The sequence below is a fragment of the Cervus elaphus genome, chromosome 21 (genome assembly GCF_910594005.1).
Source record: "Cervus elaphus chromosome 21, mCerEla1.1, whole genome shotgun sequence".
Classification (NCBI taxonomy): domain Eukaryota; kingdom Metazoa; phylum Chordata; class Mammalia; order Artiodactyla; family Cervidae; genus Cervus; species Cervus elaphus.
Window position 1 is genome coordinate 65,053,364 of NC_057835.1, and position 15,560 is coordinate 65,068,923.

The 15,560-nt window shown below is 42.7% G+C and overlaps 1 protein-coding gene across 1 annotated transcript in view; it reads left to right on the forward strand.

Moving 5' to 3' along the window:
- The first annotated feature begins 340 nt into the window (after positions 1-340).
- The window catches only part of SNX31 (sorting nexin 31), an 81,326-nt gene continuing 66,106 nt past the window's right edge, over positions 341-15,560 (forward strand). Inside the window, exons 1-3 of the mRNA XM_043879304.1 lie at positions 341-468; positions 566-640; positions 13,331-13,445. Of these exons, the coding sequence (XP_043735239.1) occupies positions 403-468; positions 566-640; positions 13,331-13,445 (256 nt within the window). The 5' untranslated portion in view covers positions 341-402. The remainder of the gene's footprint in view (positions 469-565; positions 641-13,330; positions 13,446-15,560) is intronic.

The following is a 15,560-nucleotide window of genomic DNA, read 5'->3' on the forward strand; positions in this document are numbered from 1 at the left end:
GAATTCCATTGCCCCACCCATCCATGCACATTTTCCCCTAAAGAGCCCCGGAGCCCACGGACCCCAGGGTGAAGCCTCTGGCCCAAGGCGAGGGCACTGGCATTTTCTAGCGTCTATCTTGAGTTCCGTCCCCGGCCCCGCGGAGCACCTGAAGCCCCGCCTGGGGCGCAGACTGGCTGTGGGGCGTGGACGGCAGCCGCGCTTCACCTCCTTCCCTTCCGGGGACCCGAGCGGTCCAGTCAGAGCGGGGCGGGGACCAGGAGGCGGGCCGCACCTGGGGACACCGGAGGCGAGCGGACCGCGGGGCCCGCAGCTGCACCCATCGCCGCGGGGCTCAGAGCCCAGGGCCGCGCCGCCGCCGCCGCCGCCGCCGCGGGCCGGGTTCCCAGCGCCGCCCCAGCCATGAAGATGCATTTCTGCATCCCGGTGTCCCAGCAGCGGCCCGACGCGCTGGGGGGCCGCTACGTGGTGCGCCGGGAGGGGCTCGGGGTGAGACTGGGCAGGGACAAGGCGGGGCGGGGGTTCACCTCACTCAGCTGATTCGGACTCTGATGTCTCTTTGCAGCTGTATTCCGTGTACCTGGACGGGTTTCTGTTCTGCAAGGTGCGTTACAGCCAGCTGCATCGTTGGAATGAACAGGTGAGCGGACCCAGGCGGGTCCCAGCCGGCCCACCTGACTTCAGTGCGGCGGTGGACTCTGGGTGCTTCACTCTGACAAGACACCGCACTTCCTGAGGGCTTTGAACTTCCAGTCCGGGTCGTGGTAACTGGTTAATCTGAACTGCTTGGCATACAGCTCAATGACATGTCACCTGGTGTAATCACCTACAGCTGTGAGGTGAGGTGGGGTAGGTAATTAATTATCCAACCCACCCCAGCCCAGCGATCCCCACCAGCCCAACCTGGGCTCCATTTCAATGCCAGTTGTTTTCCCAAGACAATATCCTTGATGAGCAAACCAAGTCTAGATCAAGGTGTAGTCTTCAGTCTCTGGTATGTGAGTATTGGGCTTCGCTGGTGGCTCAGATGGCAAAGAGTCTGCCTGTGATGCAGGAGACCCAGGTTCAATCCCTGGGTTGAAAAGATCCCATGGAGAAGGGAATGGCAAACCATACCAGTATTCTTGCCTGGAGATTTCCATGGACAGAGGAGCCTGGCGGGCTACAATCCATGGGGTTGCAAAGAGTTGGACACGACTGAGTGACTAACACTTTCTTCCCAGAGTTTAATTTTCTCCCTTTGTAAAGGTGTGTCTCTATTTTTGTTTTCAAAGGAAGGTATTCATAGGTTTCAAATATGGGCCGACTGGAAACCCAGGAAACAGAGGAATTATTCAATTAGAAGGCCATTTTCCACTCTAGTTTCTCACTCTGATGTCCTGATGACACCTTCTTTCAGCATGAAGACTGATTTATTAACCAGGCCTAATGGGTTTTGTTTTCCTAACAAGGAAGTGTTGCAAGTCATCAAAGTGGGTTAAAGGAGTACATGGAAGTTTGGAAATGAACTTCACCTTTCTCCCACCTTTATGCACAGTTTTTGTTTGTTTGTCTTTTTTAAGATTTTATATCCCAATTATAAAGAACACATACCTAAAGTTAGAAAGAAAAAAAGGAAAAAGAAAAAAGCTTGCTTCAGCAATAGATATTAACATTCTGGGGAGAATCCTTTCAGATGATCTCTGGTTTCTAGTGAGTAAATATATCATATTTTCTTTAAGACCATTTCCTGTTGATGGACAGCTCAGTTCTATTATTATACTATTATAAAAACGTCACTGAAGTGAGCCTTCTTCCTCATACATTCCAGTGTGTTGGAAAAGTCCATTTTCAAGGTATGACTAAGTTTCTCTGGATTCAGTGAAAACAGGTGTAATGTGGTTGTTGCTTTTTGTGGTCATTTTTTAATTGCTAGCACCTAACACAGTGCCTGTGACCCAGTAGGTCCTCAGAAATGACTGTCAGTGGCTGAATAAAAAGGACATGGATTCAGACTTCTGCAGGATGACAAGCTACTTGTGACTGAAATCTGCCTGGGGAGTTGGGAGGACTACAGATGGGGATCTTGGAGGAAGAGACAGTAGAGTTGGTTTAGGCAGTTGTAGGATGAACGTAAGGGTCACCTCCCCCCCTCATCTGCCTCCCTGCATGTGAGGTCAGGTTGGGGAGGTGGCCATCATAGGTAAAAGGCAGAAGTCGGCAGAGAGGAGAAGGGAGAGATGGACTGACCACTTCCTGGCGGGACACCTCACCTCTTCTCTGACCTTCAATTTTCTCCTCAGAAATGACTGTGGATGTCAGCTTCACAAGGCTCTTGTGAAGATTAGAGTCCGGGTTCTCAGAGAACCTGGCACATAGTTTACGTGCTCAGTAAATATTTACTGACTCAGAGGCTTGTCAAGCCCTCCTTAACCAACAGACTCAGAAAAATGCTTGTTTGCAGAAAAATTCGGACCTATCAAATTCTAGCAGGCCCTGAAGCAGAAACATAAAGCCAATTCTGATCGCCACAAAGATCTGCCTTTTGTAGAGTATACGATGGATATTAGTGAATACTTTGTATTTGTTTTTCAAAATTCTAAAGTGAGGATTTCTTTATCCATTTTCCAACCATCTTACATGTATCATTGTTTCCCTTTTCTGTAGGAACAGTTCCTTTTAAATAAACTATTTAGATCTTAGGAGGTGGCTATTGGTATTATTACTTTAGAACAATAACTAACAGTTACTCTGTGCTAAGGTTGGTGCCAAGAGCTTTATATGTAATATTGTGTTTAATTTTTATAACAGTCTTATGAGCTAGGATTATAATTAGCCCCATTTAACATATGAGAAAACTGAGGTACACCTTGCCCAAGGTTGTACCGCTCCAAGTGCTGGAGCCAAGATTTGATCTCTGGAACCTGTTCTAACCATTTTGTGGTTCCTTATCAAAGTTGGCAAAATATCAGAAAAACAACTGCATCCTAAGCTAACATTTTTTTTTACTTTATTTAAGCATAGCATAATAAAATTTCACATAATAAAATTTCCCAATTGTGTGTGTCTAGTGTGATGAATTATAAATACATAAATATATTTAATTATAAATATATTTAATCTACCACCACCATAATCAAGACAGAGAACAGTTTCCACACTCATAATGTTTCCTTGTCCCCTTTGCCCTTGATCCCCTCCCTCCACCTCAAGTCCCAGACAACAAGATCTGCTTTCTGTCCTTAGAGTTCCTGGCACAAGATTTTATTCCACCTGCCCTCTTGGGTGGTGGATTATAGGTGCAATGCCCCTATAAGGTTGGCATTGCAATTGTTATCATTACTCCCATTTTATAGATGAAAAGTCCAAGTAAGTTTGCTAGATTTAGCAAATAAAAATATAGGATCCTCAGTTAAATGTGAATTTCAGATAAATAATAAACACTTGTCTAGTATATCTCCTGCAATATTTGAGACACTCTTAACTGGGCATCCTCTATTTTATCTGGCAATCCTAAGTCAGAGTCCAAAAGATTGGCTGACTTCCCCCAGCCTCTTCTCAGCTAGTTTTTATTCTTCCTGCTCCATGGAAGATGTGAAATGGCTAAGAATTCTAAATCTGATTTAATATTAATACTGAATAAATAAAAAGGAGACAATATAAAGTCCCCTTCTGTGTTTATGAATGTGTGTCATGTGTATGTTTAGTGAGTAGAAGTTTATTTCCAATTGATTTGGACGTTCTGCATCACAATAGAACAGAAATCTCATCTTAATAGAATTAACTGATTTACTCATTTACTTAAGAATATTTACTAAGTACCTATTAAATGCCAAGCACTATGTTAAATTAAGTGAAGACTCTGACTTTTAGCACATGTGTTTTTTGGATTTGCGAATTGGATTTCTATTTTGTATGTTGGTGGAGTGGAAGTCGCTCAGTTATATCCGACTCTTTGTGACACCATGGACGGTAGCCCACCAGACTCCTCGGTCCGTGGAATTCTCCAGCAAGAATATTGGAGTGGGTAACCATTCCCTTCTCCAGGGGATCTTCCCAACCCAGGGATCAAACCCAGGTCTCCTGCATTGCAGGCAGATTCCTTATCATCTGAGCCACCAGGAAAGCCCTCTACAATTGAGAAGGAGAACCTGACTGAGGTGACGTGGTCCCCGCCCCTTCTATGGGAGGCTAACGCGTATAAGACTGACCTGAGGAAAGATGGTTGTGTTTCCCAGAGGTCAGCTGTGACCCATGCTCTCTGAAGTCATGGCCGGCAGCCCGGTTCCCACGGAGGCTCTCAAGTTCTGGCAGCTTCCCTTCCACTGCTGAGTGTTATCCGTCTCTCTGCCGCGGGAACTGCCTGACCTGACTGCTTTCTGTGCCTTTAAATGAATAAAAGCGGTTTGATCTATGCCCTTGCCTATACCACCTCCCTCAAGGGGAGTTAAATCTGTGAAAGAAACCTTTAATTGGCTCACTTTGGCCATCCTGTGTGAATGAGGCTGGACTCTGTGGAAAGGATGCTTGCCTCTTTGAAAACGCCCTGCTGGCATCAGTCACAGCAGTGCTGACAAGCCTCGCAAGCGATCCTCCGCGCGAGGAGGGCTCCGCGCTGGTTCAGTCTTCTTCCCTGCCGGGTGCTGACTCAGTCTGGCTCCTTCCCTTCTTTTACCTGATATTTCTTCTTTTCCCGACTCTGTTCTCATGAGCTGGCCCGTTGCCACTCCCTGGCTCACTTCCCCCTCCTGAGAAGGCCTCTGCCTACTGGCCTGTGGGTTAGAGACCAGCCTTTCTCAAGGGTCACCTCAAGCCCCACCTCCTCTGGGAAGTCCCCCTTAATTGCACAAGACGCCCTTCTCTGATTCTTGTGCCACTTTGTGTTTAGACCTTGTCACTTTCCCCTTCTTTGTGTGAAGATTTTGTTTCCCCTCTGTATTTAGTTGAGAAGCCCAAATACTTAAATGAAGGAATGAATGAAGGTTGTAGGCATTGCGTATCCAGCACAGAATCCTGTTTTAGGAGAGGCCCAAGAGAGATTTGATGGAGGAGGAGGGTGGGGGAAAAGAGGGCAAGGAGAAGGAAAAAGTGGTGAAAAGAGTGTGTCCAGGTTCTGCTGCTCCTTGATCTTGGTTTGAGTCACTTCAGCTGCCTGAGTTACGCATTGGCCACCAACCTTGTTGTCAAGGAGGGAGGATGACAGGGTTCATGACCATGATGATCACTGACTTCACAGGACTGCACTGAGGAAGAAATGGGAAAATACACAAGACTAATGTTCTTTGGTACAAAATATCACAGTCCATGTTGATTTGAGCTTGTGACCCTTTATCTGGACAATCTGAGATTTTTAATACAAGGGGCCTTGGAAGGTGGGATGACTGAGTCAACATCAGAAACAGAGACTATCAAGAGGACAATGTTGTGACCGTAATTCCACTTGTCCCAGGTCACCGCCGAGGGATAGAAATAGGGGCCTGCAAGTGCATATGATAAAATGCACAAGATAAAAGGTCACAAGCTCAAAGCAACCTGGACTGTGATATTTTGTACCAAAGAATGTTAGTCTTGTATATTTTTCCATTTCTTCCTGAATACGGTCCTGTGAGATAGGTGATCATCATGGCCATTAAACACTGTTATCCTCCTACCCTGACAACGACGGCAATCTGACCACATCCTCCCACCTTGACGTCAAGGTTCAATTGGCCAGTAGAGTTCTCTTCATGTTAAGAGGCTGAACTGTACGATGGAGAAATTGAAACTGGAGACTGTGCTGGAATTTTAAAAAAATAATTGTTACCTGAATGTGATTTTTCAAAGCAAGCAAACAAAAACACCTCTTACTAAATGGACACAAGAGGTGTGTTTTCCTTCTGATCTCTTGAAACAGTTTTTGAAAGAGTGTTGGGGCTAACTCTAATAACAGATAATTCTCAGTATGCGAGTGCTTTTAATAGGTAAACGATGTAGTATTTGAGACCAATAGAAAAGACTGTATTTTGGTAGAGTTGAAGAATTTGTGCAGTTGAGATTGACTTTTGGCGGACTTTACTGCTCAGTTTATTGTGTTTATCTCCCCACTTAGACCCGTGCTTGAGAAAGGAGGGGAAAGATTCCTTGAGAAGTCAGCTCAGGTTGTAAAACCTGCTGGGAGAGTTTTGGCTCTGGAGTGGGTATTAGGACCTTAATCCTTGTTGAGTTTTTGTCCAGTTCTTGGCTGTAGGGCTCTGCCCGGATCTCCCCTGGGTAACCCAGACAGCCCTGCTGGTTCAAGGATATTTTGATTCCCACCCATTTGGGAGTATCTGTGGTGCTTGTGAACACTTGACAAGAAGATTGCCTTTTAAAGATCACTCAATCAGTTAATCAGGAAATAAGTGCATGCAAAGAAGACCAATTCCTGCTTCTACTTAATGGAATTAGCAGAGAGGGGTGCATGCATCCCTTGCCTGGGATGATGCAATGACTGAGGGGCCTGTGGATCCTCTCTGGCATGGCAGGAAGATTTCCTCGAATTTGAAAGAAGCAGAATTGTTGCTCTAATATTTTATACTGCTAGATTTAAAGAAAAAATGACAAATAACTACTGGAATCTGGTGGGTAATTTATTTTCTCCATTTTATAAAGGTTATTTTCAGTTGGAGGATAATTGCTTTACAATGTTGTGTTGGTTTCTGCCATACAAGAACGTGAGTCAATCATAAGTGTATATGTGTCTCCCCCCTCTTGAACCTCCCACGCCATCCCACCCCTCTGGGTTGTCACCAAGCACCAGATTGAGCTCCCTGTTATTCAGCAACTTCCCAGCAGTGATCTGTTTATGTGTGGCACTGGGTACGCTTCAGTGCTACTCCCCCGATTCATCCCACCCTCACCTTGTACCCACCCCCCGCTGTGTCCTCCCGGCTCTTCTCTGCGTCCGCATCTCCATCGGGCCGGTAACTTACATGAGAGGCAGTAGGCGTGGTAGGAACAGCCTGAGAGAATATAAACTCAAGTGATTCCAGACCTTCTTGTTTTTTTAAGAGAGGCCAGAGCATCGGTTTTCCTTTTTTAAAAAAATAAACATTATTTTTGTGGACCAATCTTAGATTTATTATTATTTTTTTAAGTGCTAAGATGGTACAGTGTTCTCATCTCCCTTGTCCCCAGTTTCTGCTGTTGTTTTCCATAGCTATGGTACTTCGGTTACAGGGGCTTCCCAGGTGGTGCTAGTGGTAAAGAACCCGTCTGCCAATGCAGGAGAACTAAGAGACGCCAATCCCTGAGTCGGGAAGATCCCCTGGAGGAGGAAATGGCAAGCCACTCCAGTAATCTCGCCTGGAAAATCCCATGGACAGAGAAGCCTGGGTGGGCTACAGTCCATGGGGTCCCAAAAAGTTGGACACGACTAAAAGTGACTTAACACAATGAACCTGTACTGATACAGAATTACAAACTATAGTCTATCATTTATTCCAACTTCTTTGGTCTTTACTTAATGTCCTTCTGTTCCAAGGCCACATCCAAGTCCCACATTAAGCTGTTATGTCTCTTTAGGCTCCTCTTGACTGTGACAGTTTCCCAGGCTTTCCTTGTTGTTCATGATTTTGACAATTTTGAGGAGTATTGGGCGGGTAGTTTGTGGAATGTCCCTCTAGTGGACTTGGTCTGATGTTTTTCAGATGACCCGACTGGGTTTATGGTTTTGAGAAAAAGACCCTGGGGGACAAGTGCTCCTAATCACATCTTGTCTGGGGCACTTGCTATTGATCTAACATGTTTGAGATTGCCCTTGGTCACCTGGCTGAGGGAGTGTTTGGCAGGTTTCTCCATATCTCCGTATAAAGTTACTTCTTTCCCTGCCTTTCCAGTGTGTGCTCTTAGGAGGGAGGTCCCCATGCACAGACCACACTTAAAGACTGAGGATTTATGTTCAACTCCTTGTGGGATCAAGTATCTACATATATTATCTGGGATTCTTCTGCACCAGGATTTGTCTATTCTCTCAGATTTATTTAGTCAACAATTTATATCTGGGCTATAAATTATTACAGACTCCTGGATATAATACTCCTGGAGTGGACTCCTGGATATTTACTTTATACTTTGGGCTGTACTTCAGTTAGACTTTATTTTATTGTTCAAATTGTTCCAGCTTGGCCTGTGGGAGCTCTTTCAGTTTGTTCCTCTGTGTCTTTGACGTACCCCTATTGTTGACTTTTGTTTGCTGTGCACACTTTTTTATTTTCTGGTGCTACAAGATTCCCCAGACTCATCTTTTTTTTTAATTAATTAATTTATTTTAATTGAAGGCTAATTACTTTACTATATTGTAGTGATTTTTGCCATACATTGACATGAATCAGCCATGGGTGTACATGTGATCCCCATCCTGAACCCCCCTCCCACCTCCCTCCCCACCCCATCCCTCAGGGTCATCCCAGGGCACCGGCCCTGGTCACCCTGCCTCATGCATTGAACCTGGACCGATGATCTGTTTCACATATGATAATATGCATGTTTCAATGCTATTCTCTCAAATCATCCCACCCTTGCCTTCTCCCATGGTGTCCAAAAGTCTGTTCTTTACATTTGTGTCTCTTTTGCTGTCTCGCATATAGGGTCATCATTACCATCTTTCTAAATTCCATATATATGCATTAATATACTGTATTGGTGATTTTCTCTCTGACTTACTTTGATCTGTATAATAGGCTCCAGTTTCATCCACCTCATTAGAACTGATTCAAATGCCTTCTTTTTAACAGCTGAGTGATATTCCATTGTGTATATGTACCACAGCTTTCTTATCCATTCATCTGCCGATGGACATCTAGGTTGCTTCCATGTCCTGCCTATTGTAAACATTGCTGCAATGAACAATGGGGTGCACGTGTCTCTTTCAATTCTGGTTTCCTCAGTGTGTATGCTCAGCAGTGAAGCTGGGCCGTATGGCAGTTCTATTTCCAGTTTTTTAAGGAATCTCCACACTGTTCTCCATAGTGGCTGTACTAGTTTGCATTCCCACCAAAGGTGTAAGAGGGTTCCCTTTTCTCCACACCCTCTCCAGCATTTATTGTTTGTAGACTTTTTGATAGCAGCCATTCTGACCGGCGTGAGATGGTACCTCATTGTGGTTTTAATTTGCATTTCTTTGATAATGAATGATGTTGAGCATCTTTTCATGTGTTTGTTAGCCATCTGTATGTCTTCTTTGCAGAAATGTCTGTTTAGTTCTTTGGCCCATTTTTTGACTGGGTCATTTATTTTTCTGGGATTGAGCTATATGAGCTGCTTGTATACTTTTGAGATTAATTCTTTGTCAGTTGCTTTGTTTGCTATTATTTTCTCCCATTCTGAATGCTGTCTTTTCACCTTGCTTATAGTTTCCTTAGGTTTTTTTTTGGCCCCACTGTGTGGCATGTGGGATTTTTGTTCCCCAACCAGGGATCAAACCCGCACCCTCTGCATTTGAGGTGTGGAGTCTTAACCACTGGACCACCAGGGAAGTCCCAGTCTCAGACTCATCTTGTGTATTTCCTGCCTCAGTCCTAGAATCAACCATTTCTTCATGGAGTCCTAGTTGCTTTTATTGAAGAATAACATTAGAAACCAATATCTGGCACTAGATGTGTTCCCCACTATCACAGTGTCGTTGCTTCTAGACCCTCTAAGCTGACAGAGCAAGATAATATATGTGTATCTATGCATGTCTATAAATAAATACTTCTGTGTGTAGCCATCTGTGTCTACATTAAGTTAAACATGAGTTCATACCAATGTCTTCAGTGGTAATCCATCACCACATGGCTCACTCTAGCCTGTTCCCTTGTCTGAAAACTCTCATTACAACAGTGAGAAGCCACTCACACCACCTGCATCTGCTGACTTGATTGTTCCATTCTGTGGACACATATAGAGGTACCAGAATGGTTAACCTGTGTCCACGTAGGAAACAATTTTATCAGCTAGAGCTCAGTACTTCTGTACAGCTGCTTTTGCCTTTAATTTTATAGACACCACTCATTTGCAGAGTGACTTAGGTCAGCACCTTTTCCCTCATCCCCTTCGCTGCAGTTGTTTCATCTATTTATAACATAGTTAAATTGTTTACTCACATTCTTCATTCCATTCTGGGTTTCCCCCCACTTCCTAAATGATTCTTTAAATATTTACACACATTGAAGTTGTGTTGTAAAGTTCAGTAGGTTTGGCAAGTACCTAGTACCATGTATCATAGTATCATGCAGACTAGTTTCACCACCCTAAAAGATTCCACGTGCTTCACCAGTTCAACAGCCCCCTTTTCCAAGCTCCTGGTGACCATGGATGTTTTTACTCTCTCTACCATTTTGCTTTTCCCCCAAGAATATCATATAATTGAAGTCATACAGTGTGTTTCTTCAGATTGACTTTTTATTTGTCAATATGTATCTCAGTTTCCTCCATGTCTTTTTGTGGCTTGACAACTCATTTCTTTTTATTGCTGGGGAATATTCCATTGTAGGGATAGACCAGAGTTTGTTTATCCATTCACCTATTGAAGGATATCTCGGTTGCTTTCAGGTTTTGGTGATTATGAGTAAAGCACTTCTAAACATTTGTATGCTGTCTTTTTGTGGCCACAGTTTTCAAATCTGTTGGGTGAATAACTAGGAGTGCAGTTGCTGAATTATGTGATAAAACTATGTTTACCTTGTAAGAAATTGCCAAAATTTCTTCCAAAGTGGCTGTACCATTTTATATTCTCTCCAGATTATCACTTGAATATTTTTAAATTGCAAAAATAAATGTTAACATCAAATTCAGATTCCCTAGAAATCAAACAAACAACCCAGCAGACCAAACAAAATATAAGGAAGCTGTATCTTCCCTATAGGTAGGCAGGTAATAACCTTTCTAAGTGTTAGATCAACACTGTCCAGTAGAAATTTATGTGCTGGTGGAAATGCTCTGTATCTTCTTTGTCCAATTTAGTAGGAACTTGCCATGTTTCCAGTGGCTATTGAGTATTTGAAATGTGGTTAGTGAGATGGAGGAGTTGAACTTTAAATTTTAAGTTTAAATTTAAGTAGTCACAGGTGGTTAATGGACGTCTTATTGGGTGGCCCAATTCTGGGCCACCCTAAGAATTTTGGCTCGTACTTGAGTGAGATGGGCTGCTATGAAGGATTTTGTGCAGGGCAGAGGAATGATCTGACTTACATTTTAAAGTAACTTTAGATTCTGTATTAGGAATAGATGGAAGGGGAGCAAGGGCGGAGGCAGAGAGATCTGTTGGAAAGTTACTGCAATAACCTGGAACAAGAGATGACAGGGGTGTGGACAAGAGCGATGGCAGTGGGGGAGGAAGAAGAGGCCAGATTTGGGATCTATTTTGAAGTTAGGGCTGGTGCAAGGTAAATATTTGCCAAACACACACTGTATTTTTGACAAAGGTCATGGAATTTTAGTTCGTTCTTGTTTGCAGTCTCATTTCTCTTAGATCTGCTCTCATTTTCTTTAAGCCAGTGAAATTTCCTGTTCCAGAGGTACCATGTTAAAATCTTACTGGTTTCCTTTCTTCTACTTTAAAGAGAAAGATACAATGTCTTATTTTCAAGCTTTCACTGTAAATGTGAGTCTGGAATGAAGGTCATTTTTGATTACCTAATTTAAAAATTATTTTTGATGCATCCACTGTGAGCTTGCATAAAGATAGTTTCCAACATGGTCATGGTCTTGGGTCATATGTGGGTAGGGAAGAGGGAGGGGTCTGGCAGAGTTTCTATTGGGATCATATGTCAGCCTTGCAGGACTTTTAGAAACCAACATTGTCCACTAGCAATAGAATGTAAGCCACATATGTAACATTGCAAAATTTTGTGTTAAAATTTTAACATGTTAAAAAAGATTTAAAAAACAGGTGGAATTAATTTTAATGATACATTTTATTTAATCTGATACATCTAAAATATTATGATTTCAGTAGGTAATCAATATAAAAAGTGATTGAGGAGGGTATGGCAACTCACTCCTGTGTTCTTGCTTGGAGAATCCCATGGACAGAGGAGCCTGGCAGTCATATTCCAAAGAGTTGGACATAACTGAAGCTACTTAGCATGCACATTCCTAAAAAGTTGTTAGTAAAATGTTTTACATTCTCTTCCCTTTGTACGAAGTCTTCCCTTAAAACTAGAGTGTATTTTACACTTATCATCCGTCTCAGTTTGGACTAGCTGCGTTGGCAGAAACTACCAAATTAGACTGCACAACTCTGAACATCTGCTGTTCTGTTCAAATTGGGTGGGTGTGGGGAGGGGGCATTAAATTCCTAACTCTAACCATTGATGTCATGAATACTATTGGGGAATGAATTAAAGGAATATTGTATGATGTGACTGATGTGTTGTGTAAAAACAAATGAAAGATTAAAATATACCCCAAATCTACCAAACTCAGACTGGAGTTGTCAGTCTGAGATACGTCTCACAGTGTTGTAGGAGCCTCTACTAAAATAAAATCCTCTTTAAGAAAATCAAGGTATTACTTTTTCCTCCTTTTGACCATCAGGAAGTGTTAATTTTAAATAAAGTGCTGGACTGTTTATAATAGCTAGGACATGGAAGCAACCTAGATGCCCATCAGCAGATGAATGGATAAGGAAGCTGTGGTACATATACACCATGGAATATTATTCAGCCTTAAGCCAGAAAGATAAAGAACATTACAGCATACTAACACATATATATGGAATTTAGAAAGATGGTAATGATAACCCTATATGCAAAACAGAAAAAGAGACGCAGATGTACAGAACAGACTTTTGGACTCTGTGGGAGAAGGCGAGGGTGGGCTGTTTCGAGAGAACAGCATTGAAACATGTATATTATCTAGGGTGAAACAGATCACCAGCCCAGGTTGGATGCATGAGACAACTGCTTGGGCCTGGTGCACTGGGAAGACCCAGAGGAATCGGGTGGAGAGGGAGGTGGGAGAGGGGATCGGGATGGGGAATACATGTAACTCCATGGCTGATTCATGTCAATGTATGACAAAACCCACTGCAATGTTGTGAAGTAATTAGCCTCTAATTAGCAACTAATAAAAAAAAAAAAAAAGAACTGTGAACAAACTAAAGAGTAAAAACTATCTTCCTCAGTGTGATAAAGAGGTATTTCCAAAAAAGCTCCAGTGCTTCCCAAGTAGCACTAGTGGTAAATGTTTAGCCATTCAAGTATTCATATATCAATCAATTCCTTTTAAAAAAAATAAATAAACAAATAAAGTGCTGGAGAGAGACTTGCCCCAAGCGGAGGCTTTGGTGTCTCACCAACCTTGAATGGTAGGCGCTTTGCCTTAACCTTGTGTTTTCTGGATCTTTCAGCTGAAGCGGGTGTTTGGAAATTGCCTGCCACCCTTTCCACCAAAGTACTATCTTGCAATGAGCACATCTATGGCTGATGAGAGAAGGGACCAGTTAGAACAATATTTGCAAAATGGTATGTATTTGGATTTTTTTAAACAGATCTGTGGAAATGTGGAGGTTTATATCTGTCCTCAATGGCTCTTGGTATATTTACAGAATTGTGTAACCATCACCGTCATCTAATCTGAAAGCATTTTTACCACCCCAAAAGAAATTTTATACCTATTATCAGCCACTTCCTATTTCTCTCCCTTACCAGCCCTTGTCTTTATACACTAATTTATGCCTTTATAAATTTGCCTGCTCTGGATATTTCACGTAAATGGAATCATACAATATGTGGTCTTTGTATTTGGTATAAGAATGCTTTGTTTAGAGTCACCCCTCCCCCAGGTGCTCTGTGTTGGTTTTGATTGTAGAAATCAAAGGAATGGCATTTGGATTAAGACTGAACAAAAGGATAAAATGATCTGCTTTTATGTGAAAGATTTCAGGAGATATCAGAAATGTTTCCTGGCAGTGCTGGAGATGGCAGTTTCATCTCTGGCCTCCCTAGGAGCAGAGCTGAGGCACCAGGGATGCTTGGAGGTCTGCTCTGGACCCATGGGGCTAGTGATACAGAGTCTTGGTGCATTTCTGGGCTTCTGAAAAGTCCTATATGCACAGCAAGATGAGCTCTCATAAGAGAGGATGGTGGGGAGAAATTTTAGAATCATTGGCATTCAAACAGTTAAAGGTTTAAAAGGGGGAAATGGTATAGACATAAAATGTTTTAAAAATAAAACCTGGCCAAAGAGTTTAAAATGAAAGACACGTTCCCTTCCACCTCATATTCCCATGCCTTTAAAAGAAAATACTACTATTAATACAAGAGGCTTGTGTATTTCTAGTGTGTGTGTACATCTTTGTTGGTTAAAGACAAATCGAAGCTTACTCTGTACATTTTTCTGTATCTGAGTTTTGTTTTGAATTAATTAATTAGCTTATTTGGGCCACTCTGGGTCTTCATTCCTGCACGTGGGCTTTCTTTATCGGGGGCTACTGTGCGCTGTGGTGCATGGGCTTCTCACCCCAAGTGGGTCTCTTGTTGCAGAGCACGGGCTCTAGGACACGTGGGCTCAGGAGCTGCGACTCTTGGGCTCAGTAGCTGTGGCCCAAGGGCCCAGTTGCTCCACGGCAGGTGGAATCCCCCCCGGCCAGGGCCCGAACCCATGTCCCCTGTATTGGCAGGCAAATTTCTATTGGCTGTGCCATCAGGGATGTCCTGAATTTGAGTTTTTAAAACTTTTTAGTCTGAGAGAATTTCTGACTTACAGAGATGTTGCAAAATTAATGCAAAAATTTCTGTATGTTCTACTCGGATTTCTCAGATGTTAACACTTTACATTTGCTTTATCCCTCTCTCTCACTTTCCCAAGTCTGCATTTGTGTTATGAATGAATGCATAATATATATTGTATATAATTTTTGAGACACTTGTTTTGCATATATAAACTACCTTATCGTTAAGTACAGCTATGTGTATTTCCTGAGATCAAGGACTTTCTCTTCAGTAACTACAGTGTAGTTATAAAAATCGGGCAATTAACACTGATATAGTAATGCTATCTAGCATAGAGACTTTATTTAAACATCGCCAACTACCCCACTAATGTCCTTCACTACAAAAGAAAAAAACCTTTTTCTTCTATATGTTGATTTTACTCCTCTTAAAACATTTCTTATTGTTGTTCAGTTGCTCAGTAGTATCCGACTCTTTGTGACCCCATGGACTGCAGCACACCAGGCTTCCCTGTCCATCACCATCTCCCAGAGCTTGCTCAAACTCATGTCAATTGAGTCGGTGATGCCATCCAACCATCTTGTCCTCTGTCGTCTCCTTCTCCTCCTGCCTTCAATCTTTCCCAGCATCAGGGTCTTTTTTAATGAGTCGGCTCTTCACATCAGGTGGCCAAAGTATTGGAGCTTCATCTTCAGCATCAGTCCTTCCAATGAATAAACAGGACTGATTTCCTTTAAGATTGACTGGTTTGATCTCCTTGTAGTCCAAGGGACTCTCAAGAGTCTTCTCCAACACTGCAGTTCGAAAGCATAAATTCTTCAACACAGCCTTCTTTATGGTCCAGCTCTCACATCCATACATGACTACTGGAAAAACCATAGCTTTGACTAGATGGATCTTTATTGG